A 24,164-nucleotide genomic window follows, 5' to 3' on the forward strand; every position below is an offset into this window, starting at 1 on the left:
TAAGCAGGAGATTAAACAAAATTTTAAAAAAGAGTGGAATTACAGAACAAATGTAAGTTGCTTTCAAAACAAACCATGGTATTTTTCCAGGTTATTTATTTTATCCTAATTGAAAGTTTCTTAATTTTTAACAGCAACACTTGCTTCCCTTCTGATTTGAGGTTGCTGCCCATTACTCAAGGATACTAGACCTGATGAATCAAGGAGGTTAAGAGCATCAAAACTATCAAATGTAAAATGCCTCATCCTTCTATGATTTAAAACGAGACTAACACTGTGTTATAATTAGAATCATATACATTTCAACACAATATGTATGCAAGTTGTGTTTGGAGCAGTTTCTTAAATGACAGAATGACAGTGTTTCTATGCTATAGATGTAGCACCTTTAAATCATCAATCTAATTCAAAGCAGTCCTGGGAAGGATTCATTCACTTACCCGTATCCAGCTGTTGGCCTTCAGTTCCACAGCGTTCTGTGGTTCACTGCTGTACAGGCAACACAAGCACCACATCAGAGTCCTCTGGCTTTCATCTGTAGGGAAAAAAGCAAATAAAGATACACTTAGACAGAACAGAAAAACACAAGCAAAACACAGACAGAATTACACACAAAAACCCCTGCTCATCCACAAAATCAAGGCCCTATATATCAGCCTCAACTCACCAGATTCATACCACACAATTAACATTAACTACTATATACATCTTGTGTAATCATTTCCTTCAACAGCAGTTTAAAAGGTACCAAAGCGTTATGAATCTATACAATAGATGATTTTAAGAAACTTGCAGGACCTAGTAATTCATTCACATAAATAATACCTGAAGCTACCATCGAGGAATTTTCAACACAGTATCTAAATAATATCATGAACAACAGACAATAGTCAACAGCAGTAAAATAGTTTATTACATTGTGTCTAAAGCCAGCACAACTAAAATATGCTCACTCATTAAAAACTAAAGTTTGTGAAGTATGAAATCATTCATAACTAGAATGTAAAATACCAAGTTCTCTGTAAAAATACAGGAAGAGTCTCCATGCCTCACAAAAATGACATTTCTGTAGTCAGCAGAATACCTAAATGATGATGCAAAAAAATCCTATTTTGATTTTCTATTCAGGATCAAGATTGGGTTTTACTCAATTCTAGTCCACTGTTTCAAATAAGTTATCTTCTTTAAGAATCTACTATAAAATTAGCATAACTCTCACTTCTCAGATGCACAGATATTATCATAGAGAAGCTGATTATCTGAATTAAGCAGCTGAAGAGCCATTTAACTCATAATTATTTCTCCCAACTTTGTTTTTAATAAGTTTTGGTGGTTTTTTCCCTAATGTTCTTTGGCACATACCAAGATGTTCTACAGTGAATTTAATGCCAGAACAAAACTGTGTGATTAAAATGAAAATTCTGAAAACCCAATGTAGTTTGGGTATAATATTCACTTAGTAAGCAATAAGCTTCCCGTTAAATATAATAAAAATAAGTGTTACTACCAGTTTTAGAAATTATATTATGAGACAATTTGTTTATCAAGTTAAATGAGTAATTTCTTTTGTTTTCTATGTATTTGCTATCCAGGATGTAATGAACAGTATTATTTGGAAGTGCTTTGTTGGGAAAGCCTGAGGAAAAAACAAAAGGTCCATTAAGTAATGCCTGTATTTTCACCAGGAGACCAGAGATGTTTACAGTGATTTAAACCAGTATTCCTCAATAAATGTCCAACAAGCCTGGAGGGCATTACTGACCTCCCACTGACTAACATCTCTGCCACAGAAATGGTCTCCCAAGCAAAAGCTTTTAACGCACCACAGTTTGGGGTATTCTGCCATTGTGTGTTTGGGGACTTGTTTTAATATGGATTTTTACAAGGCTAAGAATTTTCTAGATTTTGTAATTCTGACATTAAAGGACACATCTTGCATACTGCTCAGCAGTTCTTAAACTCTGATAACATCCAACTGGCATTCAGACATCAGCACTAATAGACAACCATCTCCTTCAAAAACACCTTCCATCTAAACTGCTATGACATTATCTGGGAGGAAAAAGATAAACAGAGTGTTTAAATTGCTAAATCATAGCCAATTCCTTCTTGGAAAACAAAGATTTTAAACATTATTATTTACTAATACTAAAATATTGCCTGATTATGAAGTCTGGCTTTTGGCATATCTTTCAATTATATAAATTACATGGAAAAAGACAGGGAAGAAGACATCAAGTCCAAACCTCTTATCTCAAACAACATATACATAGATCAAGCATTTCTTCTTTTGACTCACAGTTTATACTGTATGTCTACAATACATCACTAAGTCATTTTATTCAAATTCTGGTTTTCTTTTGAAAAAAATTAAGAAAAGAGGTGAAGAAAATACACATAACTGCTTGAATAGATTTCTGGATGAGATTTTTTTGTTACACGTGATGACTTGCTGCATACTATAAAATACTTTGGATGTATTGTTGCCTGTCAGGAATGCAGATAAGTATGATGAAAACTAAAATGATGAAAACAAAGCCTAGATAAACTGAGTTGGCACACTTCGCCAGCATAATGTGCTTACACAGATTAACATAGATAGATTCAAATTTCACCCCCAGTGGAGCCAACCTATACTCCTAGATAAGCCAAAAGTTTCCAAAAAAACAAGGAACTGGTACAACTTCAGATTTTCCTAGTTCAAAAAATTACTTTTTTGACCAACACTGAGGTAGCCTCCCATAGATCTGTGAAAAACAGGAAAAGGGACCATGCAATCCTCTTGCTGATATATCCCACGACACACTCTGAGGGAAACTCTTGATTCACTGTTTTCACAGCTGCCCTGGAACAGGGGATGAAAGATGGGAAGATTAAGACAGATCTTAAAATAATTACAGCAGCTGCAGAAGATAATTATATCAAAAGACTAAACACAGAGCCATAGAGAACCTACTGGTGGATTTTTTCCTCCCAGTTTTCTAGCAACTGTGATCTCCATGGAAAACCTATCATCATGATGCACACTGAAAAGCATTACCAGGATACAGACAAACAAACAAATACAAATTTCATCTTACTATGCCATAAAAGTAACAAATAACTAATTAATACACCCACAGAAATAAAACTGAAAACCTCTAAGGTGGAAATTAAAGCTAAAAAAAAGGTTACCACCTATATACAAGACATCTTTAGGGAGGTTAATGTTGTATTCCAACAAAGAGAATAAAAAATTTCTGTAGGAAATTTTAGACAGCTTGGAAGCTTCTTTGGAAAAAAAACAAAGGAAAGAAGAAAAACAAACCACCAACCAAAAAAAGGGAAAAGAACACCAAAGAAAGAAACAAACAAACATATAAAAGAGCGAAAGACCTCAAATCAACCAACCAGTCAAAAGTCCTAACCTTCATGATCATATTGTACTTCTTTCCTGCAAATCTCACAACAAAAAAATTATAAAAAAACAGAAAAAAAGAACAAAAAGGTATGGTTTTCTTATATGTAGTTTCAATCATCCTAAGCCCATTCAGTTTATAAATACCCTGTGGTCAGATATAAGAAAAAAACCCCTAATCTTACAGACAGAAATACTATTTTCAGAGCTTGTTGTATAATTTTATTGAAACACATCAGAAAATGTGGATTACCTAAAACTGAACTTTCTGTGAAAATTATTCCATTCCCAAGCCTGCATACTCACACACATATACTTACAAAGAGCCACCAAGAAATCTCCCTTTCATAGAATTAGTTTGGGATTCGAGACATTTGGTCTCAAAACTCAAACCGGAAGGGTTCTACTGAGAAGATAATCACACAGCCCAGCAAAAAAAAACCCAAAAAAACAACCCCCACCCCCCTTGCAAAAACACTCTCAAAACATAAACAAACAAAAAATACATTTAAAAAGTCCCCCAAACACCCCCAACAACAGAACAAAAAAACCACCACCACCACTGGAATTCCTAACCAAGACCAAATTCCTGATGTATCCCTTGTGGTTCAGGACCACAAGTACAGCTGTGAGATTTTCTTCAGTCGTGCCTCCCTCACATTAGCATTCTAAATAAGGCCAACTTGGTCACCCCCTCCTCAGGAGTGTTTATAAGGAGATTATTTTCCCTCAGAGACTATGCTTCCTGCACTGAGTGGTCAGCCATGTCAGCTTCCAGCACTAACAGACATTCATCTAAGGTGATAGGTATTGTGGTTTGGACATTATGCAAAAGTATAATGTTTTTTCCTTCTCCATTTATTAGTATGAAAGACTGAATTGAACAAAATTAGTTCCTTCTTCTGTGAGGGTGGTCTGATCTCAGACACATGCTTGAATGAGCTATTTATCCACATGAGAAATTATATGAACCCACTTGAGAGTCAGCAACCATCTTATAGAGTATCTTCAGAACCAGTGCCAAACAAAATGAAAAACTGCTGAATCTAAAATGCCACCAGTCCAAAGAGTGCTCAGGTGGCTCTAAGAAGAGGAAGTGGTGGGAATGTATAAGCAGACATCTTCAGGTCTACTGATGTCAGAAAATCTTCAAGCTTTAAAGTGAAGGATTCCATTCTGAGCAAGTAAAGTTCTCTGAATTGGCTGCTTGCCACTTGGAGACAAAAAAAACCCCAAACTTGTAGTAAGACTTCATTGACAAGCAAACTTCAGAGGTTACAACCTACTTGCAGAAAAAGTGTTTTTGCAGCTTCAGAAAATGCTGAAGGAACACAAAAAAAGAGGAAAGAAGTAGAGGAAACCAAGAATGTATTGCTGGGATTTTTGTGAAAAAGAGCCAAAAGCAGACACAGATGGCTTTCAACTCTGATGAGAAATATAGGTGAAGATATTTTGTATAACACAATGTACTGTCAGCTCAGAAAAACTGATCATCTGAAGACTTGCATATTCCAAACAAAAATTTAGAGCAAAGCATGTGTTTAACTGTAAACATCAATGGTTACCAACATAGTCAAAAACTACAACTAGAAGGGAAACTTCTCCATTGTAAAAATACATCTGTAAAGTATGAAAAGGCATTTCAAAAAGCACACATTTGTTGCTCTGCAAAAGTGGTCAACCTTTAAACCTACAGTTCCTTCTCAAATTTTCCTTTCAGAGGTGAAGTGCTGACATTATACACATCTACTATGTGTTTTACAGACAAGTTCATTTTGCCTGTGCTTGGAGCTGTCTAAAAGACAAAGTCAAAACAGAAGATGTATGTTGTGCTTGATTTAGTAAGCCTTTCTGGTTGAAAAAAAAACAATTGCTCTCTTCTATACTCCCCAAAAGGAAGCATAAAGCAGAAGAGACAAAATGGGGTTTTTTTTCCTTTTTTTATTTGTAGTCGCAATAAGAGCAAAAGACTGATAAAAAGTTATTTTAAAGGGCTCACAGAGAAGCTTAGAATCAGTTTTCTGCCTAAATGAGATCCAAAGTAATTTATCAAAATTTTAATGTCTCAGTTCCTGAAAAATGTATCAGAACTGTTGATGACATAGCACAAGGAGTGTCTCCTCCCTCCCAAAAGTTTGTTGTGGCAAATTTATTTTCTCTTCTATATTTTCACCCACGAATATATTCACCATCAGTAAGAGCATTTAATTTTTTCACATGCCTTTTTCCTATGTTACTACTTTACTGTTTTAATTTAGATGCTATGTGCATTTTCACTAGTTAAGCATGGAGAGATTGGGAAAATTCATCAAGGATTCAATAAAATCAAACACAATCATAATATAGACTAATTACAAAACACACATAACAGCATATTTTATCTTACCATATATAAGAGAATATTCTGATACATACGGAAAGAAACTTCTGTTGAAAGTAATTTGAAGCACTAGATCATGTACGTTTTGAAACTCTAGCAAAATGCAATCAATACAACAGAGAATGGAAATCATGATGCATATAAACACTCACTGGGTTTAAAATCTACTGGTCCCAAGGCAAGATTCTGTAACTAAACCATGAAATTAATTAGATCCAAAAGTGAATTTAACATTTCTGAAGGCTACATATTTTAAATAACATGGATAGCCTTTTAATCTCAAAATTCTGCTCCACTAAAAAAGAATGCTGTGTTTTTATGGAAAAAATCATAGTATATAACAACTCATATTTTCCTAATTTCTATAGAATAAATTTTATGGAACTGCTGCAGAAATATCTTTACACATTCTTACCATATCCTATAACAAAAGGATTCCAACAGAGCCTTCCTAGAAGCTGTCCAATTAAAGGGAACTGCTGGATTGCTACAGTGGAACCCGGCTAAAACATAAAAACAAACAAAAAAAGTAGTAAGTATACAGCACATCAAAAGTAGGTTAAGAGAACCATTAATGATACACATTGCTGTAAATTGCAATCCCAATGATTTTACTCTGAAATGCTCTGAAAGCAAAACACCTGTAGGTATGGAAATTTCCTATAATGTCATCATTCAATTAAGTCAAAACTTACATAATTTCCTTACCTAATACTCAGCTATGTTAGAAAATTTGTTCATTTGCCTCACACCCAGCAAGCAGATCAGTGTAAGTAACTAGCAAGTATAAGATTTCATTGCATTAAAAGCCTAATTAACACATATTTTTTATGATTATCATTGTTATAATACACTGTCTCATAGTTTCTGAAGAAATTAACACTTACTATGCCATAAAATTACCTTTGTTACTTTTGTTTGCTTTCTTTAAATTAACTTACTTATTACTACCAAGTACCAAACTGACATTTTACTTCTATGCAAAGAGAAAGCAGTTTCACTACAAAATTAATAGACAACATGGTTTATATACAATCCTGTAAAAGCAGTCTTATTTTTCCATTTTTGTAACTTTACTATATAATAAATGAAATATATTGAAAAATAACAAAGTGCTTTGCTGAGATAACATGCAAATAGCAGGAATGATAACCATCTCCTGCTACTACAATAAATTCCTTGCATTGTCTCATGTTTTGGGCTAGACCAAGACTTTCTGGAGCCACATTCACAAGGTCCATTTCAGGCCATGCCTCAGATTACATGAAACAGCAACATTTTTCTCCCCTTTAAGGAAAAAGAAATACAAATATGGAAGAAACTCCACTCCCCCAAAGTAAATTTTTTACTTAAAATTTAACATTAGAAGTCAGTTCAGAAACAAACCTCACTCTGCAGCAGTCTACAGATAAGAATATTTAAAAAATAACTTGCTTAAGATACAAACCTTACGCCATTAATGCCAATATGGCATTAATTTTAAAGCTAATTATACTGAATATATACATTGAAAAGGTGATGCTCAGAAAAACACATTAGCAACTAAACATGAACAGCTACTTTTACTCAAGTGAATGCAGACAACAATTTAACAATAACTAAATAAATAAATAGAACAGGCAGTAGTTTATGTCATGCTAGCATGGTCGTACCACTGCTGCTAGAATTCACTATGAGTGCCATAATACTGGGGTTAACATGTCAGCAGACCCTCTAAGATTTAAAGGATCAGTTACAGTTTTGCATGTTAAGGCCTTTAAATATCTAATTTATGACCTGACAATCACAATCAAATTCTTGTTTATTTAAAGAGTTTTGTTACGAAGCCAGAGCATTGGCTGGGAAACTTCACATGACATCAACCAATCAAGAAGAAAAAGCTCCTTTCACAATAAATCAGGGAAACGGGAAGTACCCTCCTGTTTGTATTACCTGTGACTGTTTCCCCAGTTCGCTTCTCTGATCCAGCAGTACCTGAGGTCAACAAGACAAACCTTTTTGGTACTGTTAGCTTCTGGTTTTGTCAAAACATGATGCAAATTGTTTGAGAGGACCTCTTTCAAACAGGTCACTCTTCCTTCTAAAGTCACTTACCAAATGTTTTATTGTTTCATAAAGCTGACGTAGAAATTCCTGGAGCTGGGGCAAGTGAAGGCACACATCTTTCTGGGATTCCAAAGTAGTGGCTTGACCCCATTCAGTAGCTTTATCCAACCAATATTCAAAGTTCAGTTTGGGCACTGCAGTGTCCTGAGCCATTCCACAATCCTGAAAAAAAGATTTTAACTCCATATCAGGCAGCACTGAACACTGGCTTCAAACCAAGAATGATTATACAAAGAGGGATTTCTACTACTTTTTTTATGTGCACATGAAAACAGAGTGTAGGGAGTGCCTGTGTTTACATCTCATAAGGCTGGCAATTTTATTTGCAATAGCAAGAAGTTAAACTAATAACCTCATCATGACAAAAGAGCAAATTACAGTAATCAGTAAATTATCTTAGAATAAACGTAACACCCAGATGCGTTTCAGGCTTTTCTTATCTAAATTTATCAGCATCAGTATTTTCCTTAGAATTTTACAATAATTTGAGCGTGCATTTGTTTCAAATGCCATGCATGATGAAAAACTAAAACGTTTGTTCCAAGATAAATTGAATTATTAAAATAAGGCTCAATCAAAACAAAAGGCACTAGGAGGAGGACTTTGCTCACTGTAATTTTTATATTTGTAATTGATCATTAGTTCTGTGTGAAAAAAGCATTTTCCTTAATAGAAACTATTAAATTTAATATTTCAGTTCCGTTTCTCCTTGTATACCATACAAATAAGAGGGAAAAAATATAACCATATGCAGCTTCACATATAACTCGGTTCTGAATGAAAGCTGTACCGTAAATGATCAACATCCTATGGCACACTTCACTCTAAAAAACTGATCTTTAAGAGATAAGCACTATCTACTGTCCCAGTAAAAGGTACCAAAAAACAGCACACACTTTCTTCTGCTTTACTGATATATTTTTCTTTGACAGAAGGACAGATAAAAGCACAGCAGGCAGTACAACAACCTTTAAATCTCTCTGAAAGAAATACCTCTTAGGCTGAAAGACCAAATGAGCTCTTGCAGCCTTTCAATCACTGTTCTTCCTGTCAAAACTGTAAAGACAACTGTCAATTAACAGAATGTGGTGGCAATTTTCAGAAATGAATTGTTGCCCACTTGAAGACAAATTCAGACACCCAGAGACGCCACAGAAACAAATATGTACCTTTGCAAGCTATAAACAAAAAACATAAACCTCCAGAGCAGCCCTCCAAACTAAGCTTGCTTTATACAGCTAACCCTTACGAACACAGAATTTGTACAGCATGCTAATCTGAGCCAGATAAAAATTTGAAGAGAATTAATAAACTTGTTTAATTGCTATGAGAATAAACAAATAAATAAATAATTAAACAAATAACCCCTAGTGAATCCTAACTATCATTTCAGTTCACATCTTGACCAGAAAAAGAAAGGGGCGGGGAGGAGAATAAAAATTGGGGTTAAACTGTTGGATTGGATTGCTAGCGTACAATGTGTACTTGCCCCAAACTGGTTCAAAGACAAGTAAGCAAAGACACTGCTATTGTGTTTTTCAATACACTTCCATTTCTATCTGCAACTGTAGCTGTCAGCAGAGCTCTTAAGGGATCTGTGCAGTGCCAAGATCTTACTGATCTTCTCTGAGTATCAAAACATGCTATGAGACACTCCATCACAGTAGCTGGCTGAAGCAACACGGGTCCCAGTGGCAATTAGCCATCAAACACTTTTATCCTCACAGAAAGACTTTTAGAACAAGTTAAACCAGGAAGTGAACTAACACATTTGATTAAATTAATGAGCCCACTTCATATTCCCAGACAGGATCAATCCTCCCAAATACAGTAGTTTCACGAATACAAGCCGCACGGATTATAAACCGCACTTCCGGTGCCTCGACAATGTTGCTGTCTTTGTCAATAGATAAGCCGCACCCCGAATATTAGCCGCACTTTCGTTCGTCGCGAGAATCCGTGCGCAGCTTTCACAAATTGGCCAATTAGTAACAGGATCGCGGCATAGCGGGCTTTACTGGTTCGGGGCGGGGCCAGGCAGGCTCGGCCCGCTCATGGTTGCCGACGGGGCCGGGTGGCCCAGCTCAGCGCCACGGCTCGGCGGGGCTGGCCAGGTGGTGCTGCTGCCGCCGCTGGGCTCGCTGGCCCCCCTCTCCCGTCAGCACCGCCCCGCTGCCGCGTTCGCTCGCCCGGTCAGCGGGCTGCCGCCGCCGCCGCCGGGCTCGCTGCCCGCCCCGCACCGCGTTCGCTCGCCCGGCTGGCGGGCTGCCGCCGCCGCCGCCGGGCTCGCCGCCCGCCCCGCGCCGCGTTCGCTCGCCCGGCCGGCGGGCTGCCGCCGCTGCCGCCGGGCTCGCCAGCCACCCCGCACCGCGTTCGCTAGCCCTGCCGGCGGGCTGCCGCCGCCGCCGCCTGGCTCGCTGGCCGCCCCCTCCCGTCTGCACCGCCGCCGTGTTTCCTCGCCCTGGCCGGCACTGCAGGCCCCCGCACCGCCGGGCTCCCCCACGCTGCTGGCCCCGATTCTGCTGGGCTTCCCCCGCTGCCAGGCAGCCCCACCCGCCGGCCTTCCTGCTTCTGCCATGCTCCCCTGCACTGCTAGCCCCAGTTCTCCCGGGCTCCCCCGCCCTGCTGGCCCGGGCTCTGCCGCCCCCCTGCCCCCCCCTGCTGGCTCAGGCTCTCCCGCCCACCCCCCACACTGCTGGCCCCGCCTCTGCCAGGCTTTCCCACCTCTGCCGGGGCCGGCCGGGCTCCAGCTTGGCTTGGGGCTGCCGCGGGCTCTCACTTCCGTGTTGGCAGCTTTTAGAATTTTGTTGATGTATTAGCCGCCCCGGATATTAGCCGCACTTCCGGGTTTCCACCAAAATTTTGGTCAAATTGGTGCGGCTTGTATTCGTGAAATTACTGTAACTGAAAAATCAATCCCCTAATAAAATGGTTCCTACAACTTTTAGGAAAGGAGACAAAAAGGAAAAGCAAAACTATCAAAAAAAGAGGAAGCACAAAAAATCCAGCATTTTGGGGCAAGTCATGAGTTAACTAAGTATTAATTGAGAATCCAAGTAAAGCAAATCAAGCAGACTAATCTAATATACCGAGTACCTGTTTCTACTACTCCAGTGTCCAGAATGGCATCACTCTTTTTTCCCAGAAGTCTGAGATTCCAGCTCTCCAATAAGAAAGGTGTTTTATCTCCCTGGTTATTACAGCTAAATAAACTGGATTGCTGGTCCAGTGAGACTCCTTGTCAATTCCCTAACTGGTCCAGAGTTATTGCAATATAAAGAAAGACTGAGTTGCACTTTTTTTTTTTAAGTACTGCTACTGCTAATATTAAAGGAAAAAAATCAATAAACAAAACCCAGCACAAATCAAAAATGAAAGAAAATCTTAGAAATTTATCTCTCTATGCTGATAACTGCAAGTGTGCATTTTTAACTGATTCTGATTGCTAATTCCCTTAAAATATCTGAATATCTTGTAGATTAGAAAAGTATTTTCCCATAAACAGATCTGCAATAATCACACACAAGACAAAGAAGCTCTATGTTCGCTGCTGTTCAAAACCCTCACCCTGTTGCATGAAAGCACAAGCAAAGGATCTGGACCAAAAAAATTCCAGCTACACAATCTAGGGTTCAGAACCTACTCTAAGAAGGATCAGTTGTGGACTTGATCCTTTTGTATAATTTTCTGATGAAAATGAAGCACCACTCCATTTCTAAAGCAGAGTTCAGAAAATTTAGCTGCAGTTAAACGCTCAATTCATGGATATATTTATGGGTAAAAAATAGAGAAGTCAGTTTTATATGCATTTCCAAAGTGGACTAAAGGACAAAAAGATGTGTTTTTCTGTGCAATTAATTTTCTGAAACTGCTAAAAATCCTAATATATCAGCAATAAGGAACAAATGATCTTTACGATTAAGAGAAGATGCAATGTTTGGAATAAACCGTTTACAGTGACATGATCTTTGCACTTTTGGGGGGGCAGGGGAGAGGAGGGAGAGTTGCACACTTCTGTAAAGCTTTGGACAAGAACTACCCGTGCCAATTCAACGGCAGAAGAAGCTCTTACAGCAACTATTGCACAGTCACAGAATCCTCTGAATTGGAAGGGATCCATAAGAACCAGTAAGTCCAACTTCTAAGGCAATGGTCCATCTGGGACTGGACCCACAACCTGGGCATTACTAGTATCACACTCTAATCTACTGAACTCATATCAGGGTTGAATGTAGGTTTCCAAGGATTATAATCACAAAAATGCTAGAGGCATTGCTGCTGTTTTGGAATACCATCAATGTGCATTTTTTACAAAATTATGTTGAGATCAACAGAAGAATACAATAAAGTGGCACTTTTAGGAATTGCTGCACTATTCATATAGGTTGCTGACCCTTGTTTAGCATTTATTATGTACTTCAATTTATCCTTGATCAAGAATGTGATTAATTTACTGCACATTAAGATTTTAGGCATCACAACGCTACTTATTCCACACTATTTCCAACAGCGCATGATTTTTAAGCTGTACTTGTTTGTTTTCATTTGAAGTTTCCAATTAAATATTTATTTTATTCATTTTTTACTTTAACTATAGCAGCTAGTCTGGAAAAGAGCAATTTGATTATTATAGTTTACTTTTGTCTTCACTCCAAAAAGAGTTGTTTCCAACAACTGGAAAACACACAGTAAAGTTACTGAATGTATAAATAACCTAATTAAAAAGTCAACATACCAGAGACACAGATTTAAGCTCAAAAACCATTGCAGGATATAGGATATAGTTTATTAGCCATAGAAACAGAAAACTGTTTGTAATCAAAGGTAGTTTAAATGTTCAGACCCCAGTATTATAAAGAACATATTAGAAGAGCTACAGGAATCATAGATAATAAATACTTGATTAATAGCTTCACGTACAATACTGACAAGTATATTCCTCAAGTCTCTTTCAGGTTAATTTCCATTCTTTTCAGTTATTAACGACTCCTTTTACTTTAGCTGCTGAAAATCAAAAACTGCTTCTCATCTGTGACTGCTCGCCACAACAAGGCAAATTCAAAAGCCAGAATAATTATGAATCATCCAACAGTATCTTTTACTTCTAGAATAAACAGGGAAGTCTTTAGTCCTCTTCTTTGAGAACTCCCAGTCAAATCCTCTTGGTCTCATACTTTCAAGCACATGGAACCTTGGGGAACTCTGGTATGAGGGCACTCATTATACCTTTCAGAAATTAATAGCAGCATTTTTGACAGAGAATTTTATTCTGTCAAGTGAGCTATCTGGATAGTGTCTGAAACATACCACTTTAGTCACTAACTTTCGTTATGAGATCTTGAGGCAAAGTCCCCAAATTTGGCTTTATTTAATTTGTTTAATTACAATTAAACTCTTATGAGTCTATTTCTCTCTAACTTTGTAAATTCAGCTGCTAAATTTAAATAAGATACTGTTAAGGTATGATATCACCTTATTCCAAATAAATAAACAGTATTCCAAATAAACATGACCAAAACCTGCATTCAAGGTATAAAGCTCTCATTTTTCCTTGAATCAATGATAAGTACCTCCATGCTCCAAATGAATATTTTACTTTCCACTCCTCCTCCTCTTCCTCCTTCTCTTTTAAATCCTAACGACCAGCAACCTTAGCTTATGAGGAAAAACACAATAAGAAAACAGTTAAAAATACTCTTATGACATCAGGGCCCGAGGGCCTAAGCAGAACAGGTCACCATTAAGATAACAAAACACATAAATATACATTCCGAATTCCAAACTGTTTTTAAGGAGTTTTAATACTTACAAAATCAGTAGAACAGTCCTTTTGTGCGTATTTATTATATTAGGAGATTAATATTACCAATTAGGAGACTAGATACAAGGTAAGCACTTCAGTATATTATATAATCAAAATACATCATCATTTTGACTCAATCACCCTTAACTTGATTGTGATACAGCATGGTTGGTACAATAATAAAACAAAAGAGTATTAACTTTTTCAAAGACTATGACAATCATGTCACAAATTTACTACCTAATGGATATTCTGAGGTCATGCCAAGAGGAAAAAAAAAATGTAGCAATTATCCTGAACATTCTTTCTGTTTTCTCATTTATTATTTCTCTACATCAAATATCTATTCCTTTACCTTGTTCTCAAGTATATTTTTCATCTTCACTTTGACAAGTCTCTTTCTGCTTGCCAAGAACAGAAGAAAATTTAATACATACTTAGATAGGAGGTTAAGAGCAAACATAATTTATTTCCTACTTTAAAGAAAATATGTTACCAACCCCCAAAATAAATTTTTAAAATAGTTTATTAGGAAAAAAGCAATTTTTTTAGAAATTTCGGAAAGGTCCAAGAGTAGTAAAGACTACGTGAAAATTAAAAACATACATTATTTATTCCTGTCATCTTATTTTCCAGTATACCTTGTTGAGAACTCAGCTTCACAGGCTAGTTTATAGGTTGGTATTAAGTCTGATCTACACACACTGGAAGTCCAGTAGACAAGAACAATCAACAGAATAACTTCCATCTCCATTTTAGATAAGTGTGCTTACAAGCAGTGTTGATCAGGGTTCATTTTTTATTTAGTAACTTTTCACATAAAAACAAGTTTGCCTATTTCTCTTTGTGCCTACATTCATGGATATTTTACAGCAAGAAAAAACAACTATTATAGAAAACTGCCTATCAACAAATTCAAACAAATGGCATGCTACTGTATCTTCCCCTGGAAATAAAATCAAAGGATATAATTTTGCCAAAAGAAAGGGAAAAAATATTGGCTAAGCAACCTGTGAAATCTGGCAAACTAAGTAGCTGTCAACCAGATGGCTGACATCATAATTCAATGTTTAGACTGAAAATGCTCCTGGAGAAAACAATGAACTCTTCTATTTTGCTGCTCTATATTTGTTTCTTCTTTACTCTGATAATTGGTAATTTGAAAGAGTTGCCTTCTGAACTACATTATCAGGTCTCACAGGAAAAAAAAGCTCAGTTCTCATGTTTAAGTGACTGCAGCCCCTAAAAGGGCTAATTTTGTTGACAGCATATATATTAAACCTCTTGCCCAGGTTTCATTTGAGTAGCATTGCAAACTGCAAAATGATATTTCCAGTTGCATTCTGTTGCTCTGCAGGTCTGGAGAAGACTTGATGCCCTGAGGAAGCAAGCTTCGCTGCGACCCATACAAGATCTCCCTTTCCCAGTTACTCTGAAAACATCACATCTCCCTCTCCCCGCAAAAGGCCTGTATGATCATGACAAAGCTTCCCCTCTACCAGAGGCTGTTTGGGCACTGGAACAGCTCCCCAGGGCAGTGGTCACAGCACTAGCCTCACCAAGTTCAAGAGCATTTGGAAAATGCTCTCAGCACATGGGGTGACCCCTGCAGGGCCAGGAGTTGGACTCAATGATCCTTGTCGGTCCCTTCCAACTCAGCATATTCCATGATTTCCATTTATCAGGCTTCATGACCCTAAAAATATTATTTATTAGCATCACCAAGAAATTAATTTTAAAACTTTCTGGTTCCAATAGCTTATCTGGTAGCAGTAGATCTACCCTCTAACCTACCTCATTTCAAGAGGCTTGAAAATGAAGAATAAAACCTTCTTTAATGGGAAAAGTTGAAATAATATCTCAGAACATCCATCTAACTCTTATCTTCTATCCACAGGAACAGTAAAAGCAGGAGTGGTATCACTGAATTTTACATATGTTATTTGTTACCTTTCCATAATAAATCTTAACAGAGCAGGAAGGCAATCAACTACACTTTCAAACACAAAACCTGTAAGTACCAGCCCACATAAAGGATTTTTAGGAACAAATGAAATTAAAAAAAAATCTGATCACAATCCACTGGAAGCCACTCCTACAAGGAACATAAAAAAGAAGTTACTAATACTTCAACACCACTAGTACTTTTTCTCTTAAGTTAAATTTAAGAAGAGAAAACAGGCAATAAAGTAAGGTACCTTTACATCTCTGGCAGAAGACTCTATGCAATTTGGCAAAGTAACAAAACATACAATGTCCTGGTTTAAAAGAATTTCAATGTCAGCAGTAGCCAGAATAAAATCCAGCAAGACCCACATAAAGCTGTCCACACCAGAAGACACGGAATCAGATGGGTGCACAAAATTAAAATTTATTTCAAGGCAATTAGGCAAACCCCAGATTTGACCAAAGCACACTGATATTAAGCAGATCAACAGAACCTTCCAGAACAAAAGCTTGAAATAAACAGGGGTTCTGCTAGCTCACTCTTTAACTCTTCCATATGTGAACTGCTTTCAGTGATCAATGACAGAGGTAACAACAATACACCTCAAAATACAGCAGAAGCTAAAATTTACATCCTGGGCATGGTGAACAGAAACACAAACAAGTACCTTGAAACCTCACTGTTTTCTAGAAACGGAGTAGTGGGGGAAAAAGGGTGTGAAGCACATCTTTCAATGTATATCTAAATAGCAAATTTTACAAGACTATTTGGTAACACTCTGGTCACTAGAACGTAGCAATCTCTCCTAGTGCTTGAGAAATAATGTTTTTTGGGGGATAGTTCTAATGAAAATTAATATTCAAATATCCTTGGACTTCGTTCACTGGACAGGGTCTTTTCATTCAGTCCAACTCATTTCCAGCTGACTTCTGTGACAACAACAGAAATAAAAGACGACGCAAGGAAAACTACAGCTAAAACAACTATGCAAAGAATAAAGGCAACTCTGGAAAGAGACATTAGGTCTGATCAAGCCTTCAAACTACAGAAGGCAGAACTGTCCCTGGCATCTGGCAATGTAAACATATTTTTACAGCACTTTGCAAAAAGTCCAGTTATTGTTAAGACCACTTTAACTTCACTAACAGTTACAGTAACATCGCACATCAATGGGTCTCTGATAACAGCAGTCTAAAAACTACATAAGTTAGATCTTATTTTGCAGGTTACAAGAAAAGGAATTAAATGCTGGTTCTGTTTGCATCAATGGCAAAATTTTTGTTAGTCTCAATGAAGCCTAAATTTCACATTAAACTTTCATGACAGTGAGAAGCTCATCCACATAAGAGCTTACCAAGTAACTATATTAGAAAAATTAGAGCTTTTAGCAATAATGGCAAATTCCTGTTAGATTAAATCTATTCTTTGTACCCATTCACATATACCAAATCTGCCAGCTAATGCATCACTCCCTATCTTGTGGGTTACCTGACACAATAGAGTTATCTGACTATACAGTTTTCATTACCCAATTCTAGCAAATACGCTCTCACAAAGCTTCATGTAAGCCAAAGCAAAGTGAATGAATTACAGTTACCTAGACACTGAGCAATTTTTGTACCAAATATAAATTCTACTTTTTGAGTTAAACTTTTACATGTGGTTACCACTGTCTCCCATAGCTTAAAACCAGTATTGGAGATTTTTTTATACTGTCATTTCAGACATCTGAAAGAACACTTCAGAAAAACCACTTCAGAAAAAAAAATTTCTGGGGGAGCTGGTTGGCAGCAGCTCAGGGTGATCAGCAGTGTGTGCCCGGGCAGCCAGGAGGGCAAACCCCATGCTGGGGTGCATCAGACACAGCATCACCAGCTGTGACTGGGATCATCCTGCTGAATTCAGCCATGGTGCAGCCTCACCCCGAGTCCTGTGGGCAGTGCTGGGCCCCACAGGCTGACAAGGGTGGGAAGGTCCTGGAATGGTCCAGAGAACAACAGAGCTGGTGGAAGGGCTGGAAGGCACATCCTGTGAGGAGCGGCTGAGGGCTCTGGGTTTGTCTGGTTTGGAGAGAAGGAGGCTCAAGGGTGACCTCATTGCTCTGTAGAGCTGGCTGAGGAGGGCACCTGGAGAGTGAGTGCTGATCTGTTCCTAGGATTTCCTGGAATCCAGTAACAGGATATGAGCAAATGGTCCAAAGCTTCATCCAGGGATGTTCAGATTGGACACTGGGAAATCCTTCTTTACCACTCTTTAGGAAAGTGGTCAAACACTGGAAGAGGTTTCCTACAGATGTGTGCTTTGCTCCATGCCTGTCAAGTACAGTAATTTCACGACTACAAGCCGCACTGATTATAAGCTGCATCTCCAGGTGTTGGCAACATTTCGTTCTTTGTCCATACACAAGCCACACCCAATTATAAGCCGCTCTGTCATTCGCAGCAAGGACCCGCGTGCAACAAAGTTGCCAATTAGTAACAGAATCGCGGGATCGTGGGGTTTACTGGCTCAGCTCAGGACCGGGCAGGCTCGGCCCACTCGGGGTTGCCGACGGGGCCACGTGGCCCAGTTCAGCGCTGCCGCTTGGTGGGGCCGCTCGGGGCCGGCTGTTGCTGCTGGCGGGCTCACTTGCCCCGGCCCGGTGCTGCCCTGCAGTGGCAGGCGGGCATGGAGTCTCCCGCTGTGCTGGAGGGGGGGGGGGGGGGGGGGGGGGGGGCGGAGCCCCCCAAGCCCCCCTCGGGTTGCAGGGCCGGCAGGAGGGAGCTCCCCACCTCCCCCCTGCACTGCTGCCATGGAGCCCGCCCCCACCCGCCGCGCAACAGAGTAACCAATTTGTAACAATCGCACAATCCCAGGTTTTACTGGCAGGTGCTCAGCTTGGCACCTCGGCTTACACTTCCCGGTTGGGAAATTTCAGAACTTTTTTCATATATTAGTCGCTCCTGAGTGTAAGCCGCATTTCCAGGGTAGGAGGAAAATTTTAGTCAAAATGGTGTAGTTTATAATCGTGAAATTACTGTACTTTAAAAAGAGGCATTTGAACAATGCACTTAATACCAAAGTTAACATTTGTTCAGCGGTGAATTGGTCAGGAACTTGGACTAGATTATTTTTGTCCCAACAAAATTGTTCATTCTGTTCCATTCTGGTCTGAACATAAACCAAACCACTCAAATTTCCCTCATCACAGAACCTCCTCTTCTATCAGCTTGCATTCCACTCAACCATGTTTGACTTGAGTGGAATATAGAGAAATTTATTTCCTAAAAATCCAGGTCCTCTGGGGAAAAAAATCCTACGTAAAGACTAATTCAAAGTTCCACCATGGAACAAACAGCATTTAGTGTCAGTTACATATTATGAGCAATCAGTGACAGGGATGTTGCATATACATCAATCCTTGGTACTTTCTTTTTTAGAAATTTAAGTCCTGCAATTAACAGATAAATTATACAGTAATTCCCTCAAGCATCAGTAGAAGCACATACATTAAACTGTACACAGCAAGTTAGAACATTAATCCTCTCATCAGAGGAGTCCTGCAATATCACCTGCAATATCACAAGAAAATGTGCACTCCTTTTTAGTACTGTATCAAGGAACAGTATTTACTTCCACCTGTAGGTACTAAAATTACAAGGAGGCAAGGGGAAAGCCTAAAAAGGTTCCTGACAGAGCTTAATCTTCCTCCAGCTAAGGTGGGGGTTGAGAGGGAAAGCAACAGGGACACAACCTATTTACATGTAGAGAAGAATGACTACTTACCTTTCTTCAACTAAATAATAAATAAACACTAAGAGCGGCTTCTTATTTCTAACAATGCTTCTTTAACAGCTATGCAACTGCTAAATTCAAGCTTTCCCCCTGGATTACACAGGTATATGAAAAGAAGACACATGTTCCAAACTCTTTACCTCAAGTATTTGAACATAGGGTAAAATATTGACTATGTTACTGATATCCAGAGCTACTCATACAGTCGAGTTGTAATTCTTATTCTTGGAATTTTTTTAAGAACCTCTAATATTTATTTAATAATGAAGTACATAACTTTCACTGATATCCCTGAATTCTACTGAGTTAAAGCATTTCTATGTAAGCATAAGGAAGCCTAGGAACAAATAGAAAACAATTTGTTCGAAGTCACTGACAAAACAAATGACAAAAAGAGATAAAATACACAAATCTCATACACTCTAGTCTATTAGAAAACACTGTTTTCCAAGGATTTCCTCAAAGATAATCTATTATTCACCTTAAGCTCCTCAAGCATGCCATGACAATTTATGCAATAACAGTCAATATTCCACCAAAAAGAAAATGACCACACAAGAATCATAGGAAAGTACAGTAATTTCACGATTATAAGTCGCACCATTTGGACTAAAATTTTGCTCCCACCCTGGAAACGCGGTTTACACTCAGGAACGGCTAATATATGAAAAAAGTTCGGAAATTTCCAGCCCCGAAGTGCCGGTCAGGGTGCACCTGCCAATAAAACCCGGGATTGCGCGATTGTTACAAATTGGTTACTTTGTTGTGCGGCAGGTGGAGGCGGGCTCCGTGTTGGCAGCACAGGGTTGGGGGAGGGGGGGGGAAGGAGGCGGGGGGCTCCCTCCTTCAGGAAGCGCAGCTCGGGGGAGAGGCAGGGGGCTCCGTGCTGCCTTCCCCGCGGCTCGAGGGGCAGGCGGGAGGTTCCCTCCTGCTGGCCCCGCAGCCCGGGAGGGAGGCAGGGTCTCCCGCCCCCGCCTGCCGCCACCACCGCGGGAGCTGGGGGGACTCCTTCCCTGCCTGCTGCCGCGGGAGCACTCCTTCCCCGCCTGCCGCTGCAGGAGCGGGGGGGCTACTTCCCGCCTGCTGCCGTGGGTGCCAGCAGGCTCTGTCCCCTCCTGCCGCCACCGTCACAGGTGCCGGCGGGCTCCGTCCCTGCCTGCCACTGCGGGGCAGCGCCAGGCCGGGGCAAGCGAGCCCACCGGCAGCAGCAGCCAGCCCCGAGTGGCCCTGCCGAGCAGCAGCGCCGAGCTGGGCCACGTGGCCCCATCGGCAGCCCCGAGTGGGTCGAGCCCGCCCGGTCCCAAGCTGAGCCAGTAAACCCCGCGATCCCACAATTCTGTTACTATTTGGCAACTTTGTTGCATGTGGGTCCTCGCTGTAAACGACAGAGCGGCTTATAATTAGGTGCGGCTTATGTATGGACAAAGAACGAAATGCTGCCAACACCCGCAGATGCGGCTTATAGTCAGTGCGGCTTGTAATCGTGAAATTACTGTATTTCTTTTCAGTTTACATTACACATACTTACCTTTATATGAACTCAAGTGGCATTTTATTAAGTGTAAGCCAAAAAATCTGTGAAAAGTATTCACAGAGTCCACAGTGAAAGCAAGCCTGCAAATGAAAGAATGCACTTCTCTGGCATAAAAAATCTCATACTTTCCCCCCTTCTTCCCTCTCTGACTACTGACACTCAGAAAGAGCCACAGAATAAAATCTTCAGAATAAAGATGTACTTATGGCACTAAGTACACCTGACAAAAAAAGAAAAATGTATTCTTCAGAAGAATAAAAATAACTTCATGACACTCACATCAACATTTACATCTTTTTGTTGTACATTATCTTAACACACTCCCACAGATACTTGTCCCTGGAGTCCATTGACAAGGTTTCATGCTATTCACAGGTATTAAATCAGGCTATTCATTGTTTGCAAAACAGAAAAGATGTTTCCTCAGAAACATCTAGAGCAAAGACTTTCAGTCATTCATTCAGTCAAACTCATACCACAGCAACAACTAGATATGTGGGCATTTAGACAGAAGATAGGAATTGACATTCAAATTGATGAGACAATAATTTGAGGAATTTTCAGTCAATTATTCCAGTGTATTTTATGAACATTACTTTTTAATGCACTACAGAGGATCCTCTGACTTGTCAATAATGCCTCTGTCACATCCGTTCATGAAAATCTTGCAATTTCGCCCTGACATGAAATTGAAACTGTATTTTTCTCTTATTTTATGGGAAGGGAGCTTCTTATGAATGTGGTCAGTTGATAATAAAGGAGAACTTTCAACTTTACTAGACCAGGTTGCTCAAGAACTTACACAACCTGGCCTTGAACACTGCCAGGGATGAAGCATCCAGAACCTCCCTAGACATTCTGTTCCAGTGTCTCACCGTCATCACAGGAAAGAATTTCTTCCCAACACACATCCTGAAGCTCCCCTCTCAGTTTGAATCCTTTGCCTCTAGTCTTATCACTACAGTTCCTGATGAAAAGTCCCTCTTCAGCTTCCCTGTAGGCCCCCTGCAGATACTGGAAAGGCTGCTATGAGTTCTCTGCACAACTTTCTCTTCTTCAAGCTGAACACTCCCAACTTTCTCTGCTTTATTTTGTATGGGAGGTAATCCAGACCTGGAGGACTATTGTCCAACAATATGGGGAATATCAGCCTTTCTCTTTGGCCCTCCCTTCAAATTTTAGAATATATGTAGGAATAGAATCATCATAAAACCTTCATCCTGCTTTCAAACTTTTCTAAAATTATCACGTTCAATCCTTAGTAGCCAGATGTGAAGAGGTAGAATCATACATATCTCACTTCCTGAGGAAACTAAATTAAAAAGCTCAGAAGTTATTACCAAAATTTGGTCCCTGCTTGTAAGCGAGAAGATAACCTTCGGGGATCTGTTCCCGACTCGGGTTTTCCCAGTGCCACATTCCCTGGAGAGATTGCTGCGGAGGGGCCCAGCCCCGCAGTGCCGCCGCCGCCCAGGAGGTGGCAACAGTGAGCACCCGCGCCAACGGCCCCGGGGCCCTCCAGCAACGCCGAAATCCAACATTTTCCATGGATTTGGCAGCCTTCAGCAATGTCTCCACCCCGCTTCAAATACCGTACGGTGATCAGTTCTTACGACACAACTTTTCAATCCTGAGCAAAGAAGGGGAGATGAGCATAAACCCAAATAATGGACTGAGCAATTAATGTACCTCAGAACATAAACTCAGTTAATTTATTGGGTGCAGATAATAAAGCTTTCTTTTCACAAAAGAGATGGGGGACAGCTTCAGATCCTCTAATTACATATCAGAAAAAAATCCCAGATTCTGGGGATTCTCCTAGTTTTCAAAAGCCCGTCACTAGCTTGTTACATCACAGTACTTTTACCTAAAGTATTCTTCACTCTGAGAGAGAGAGCATTATCCTATTTTAGTTATTCTCCCACATGAAAAATGGCCATTTGGAAAAATTTTGAGAGGAGTGGAAATTTAATTACCTACATTTGTGAACCAACCCAAAACTTAAAATGTCAAACTCTCCCAGCACTTACAGGATATTTGTCTTCCCTAATCTTTAGTTTAAATTAAAGGCCAGCTATATTTTCTGACAGTAGTCTTTAAAAGCCTACTCTACCAGAGTTCCTCCATGTGTTCCTCCATGTCTGTGTCAGATTGCACAGTGCAGAAGTTGGCAAAGTCTGCTGAATCAGAAACAAATTCCACTCCCTCTACCAACCTTTTAGGAAGGTACCCAAGTAATATTGCTGCACTGATCTTGCACATATATCACAAAATGACCTTTTGCCACTCTGTTTCCTCCCTGGAAGGAGGGGGACACAGACAGCACAGATGTTGATGTCTCTCTTTGCAGATATTTCCAGTACCAGACAGTACCAATACAGGGAATACTGTATAGGCTGGGCATGGACTTTTTTGCAGGGGCATGTAGCGAGAGGACAAGGGGGAATGGCCTTACACAGTGCAAGCTTAGGCTAGATATTAGGAAGAAACTTCTCAGCCAGAGGCACTGAACTGCCCAGAGAAACTGGGGATGCCTGATCCGTGAAGTGCCGCAGGCCAGGCCGGACGGGGCACCTGGCACGGACACAGTGCCCACAGGAGTGAGGCACCCTCAGGGCACCGCGCAGGCCCGGCCCCACCGCCTCGGCCCCTGCCTGTGCCGCCCTGAAATCAGGCCCCAGGGAGGGCCGGCCCCGGAGCCCGGCAGAGGCTCCACACTGGCGCACCCCCTTCCCGCCACGACAGCCCCCGGCCCGCGACCGCCGCGGCCCGGCCAGCGGGGGCGGCACGGGCGAGAAGCCGCCGCTCCCTTGCAGCACCGGGCAGGTCCCCGCGGAGGTCCCCGCTCCCGCTCCGTCCCGCCCCCGCCGCTTACCCGCGCCCGCCGCGCCGCTCCCTTAGAATTTTCGCGCGCGCCGCCCTCGCCGCCCAGGCCGCGCCTGCGCGGGGGGGCGGGGCGGGGCTTCGTGAGCGGCCCGGGACAGAGCCGGGCCGGCACGGGGTGCTGAGCCGGGACAGCGCCGGGCTGGGACAGAGCTGGGCCGGACAGCGCCGGGCCGGGACAGAGCCCGGGCTGCTGCGGGGAGCGTCTGTCAGGGTCAGGCTGGGAGCCGGAGGAAGTGCTGCACCTCAGCGGAGGGTGTCTGGCTCTGGAACAGGCCTCCCAGTACCGAGCCTGTCTGACTTACAGAGGAGTTTGGACGGGGCTCTCAGGCACAACAT

The 24,164-nt window shown here is 40.7% G+C and overlaps 2 protein-coding genes across 5 annotated transcripts in view; one reads left to right on the top strand and one right to left on the bottom strand.

The window, feature by feature from the left end:
- The window catches only part of FANCC (FA complementation group C), a 64,316-nt gene extending 56,068 nt beyond the window's left edge, over nucleotides 1-8,248 (bottom strand). For both annotated transcript variants that reach the window (XM_033086323.1, XM_033086322.1), the window contains exons 1-3: nucleotides 7,872-8,248; nucleotides 6,193-6,280; nucleotides 441-535 (exon numbers count right to left, since the gene is read on the bottom strand). In XM_033086323.1, coding sequence (XP_032942214.1) covers nucleotides 441-535; nucleotides 6,193-6,280; nucleotides 7,872-8,069 — 381 coding nt within the window. In that variant the 5' untranslated portion in view covers nucleotides 8,070-8,248. The remainder of the gene's footprint in view (nucleotides 1-440; nucleotides 536-6,192; nucleotides 6,281-7,871) is intronic.
- Nucleotides 1-24,164, top strand: part of LOC117011070 (aminopeptidase O (putative)) — a 386,126-nt gene that overhangs the window by 284,724 nt on the left and 77,238 nt on the right. The window contains exon 22 of one of the 3 annotated variants that reach the window (XR_004420848.2): nucleotides 15,044-16,875. The exons of the other annotated variants lie outside the window; for them this stretch is intronic. The gene's annotated coding sequence lies outside the window, so the exon portion shown is untranslated. Of the gene's footprint in view, nucleotides 1-15,043; nucleotides 16,876-24,164 lie in introns of those variants that run through there. 3 annotated transcript variants of the gene reach the window in all.

The sequence above is a fragment of the Catharus ustulatus genome, chromosome Z (assembly GCF_009819885.2).
Source record: "Catharus ustulatus isolate bCatUst1 chromosome Z, bCatUst1.pri.v2, whole genome shotgun sequence".
In the NCBI taxonomy this organism is placed as follows: Eukaryota; Metazoa; Chordata; class Aves; order Passeriformes; family Turdidae; genus Catharus; species Catharus ustulatus.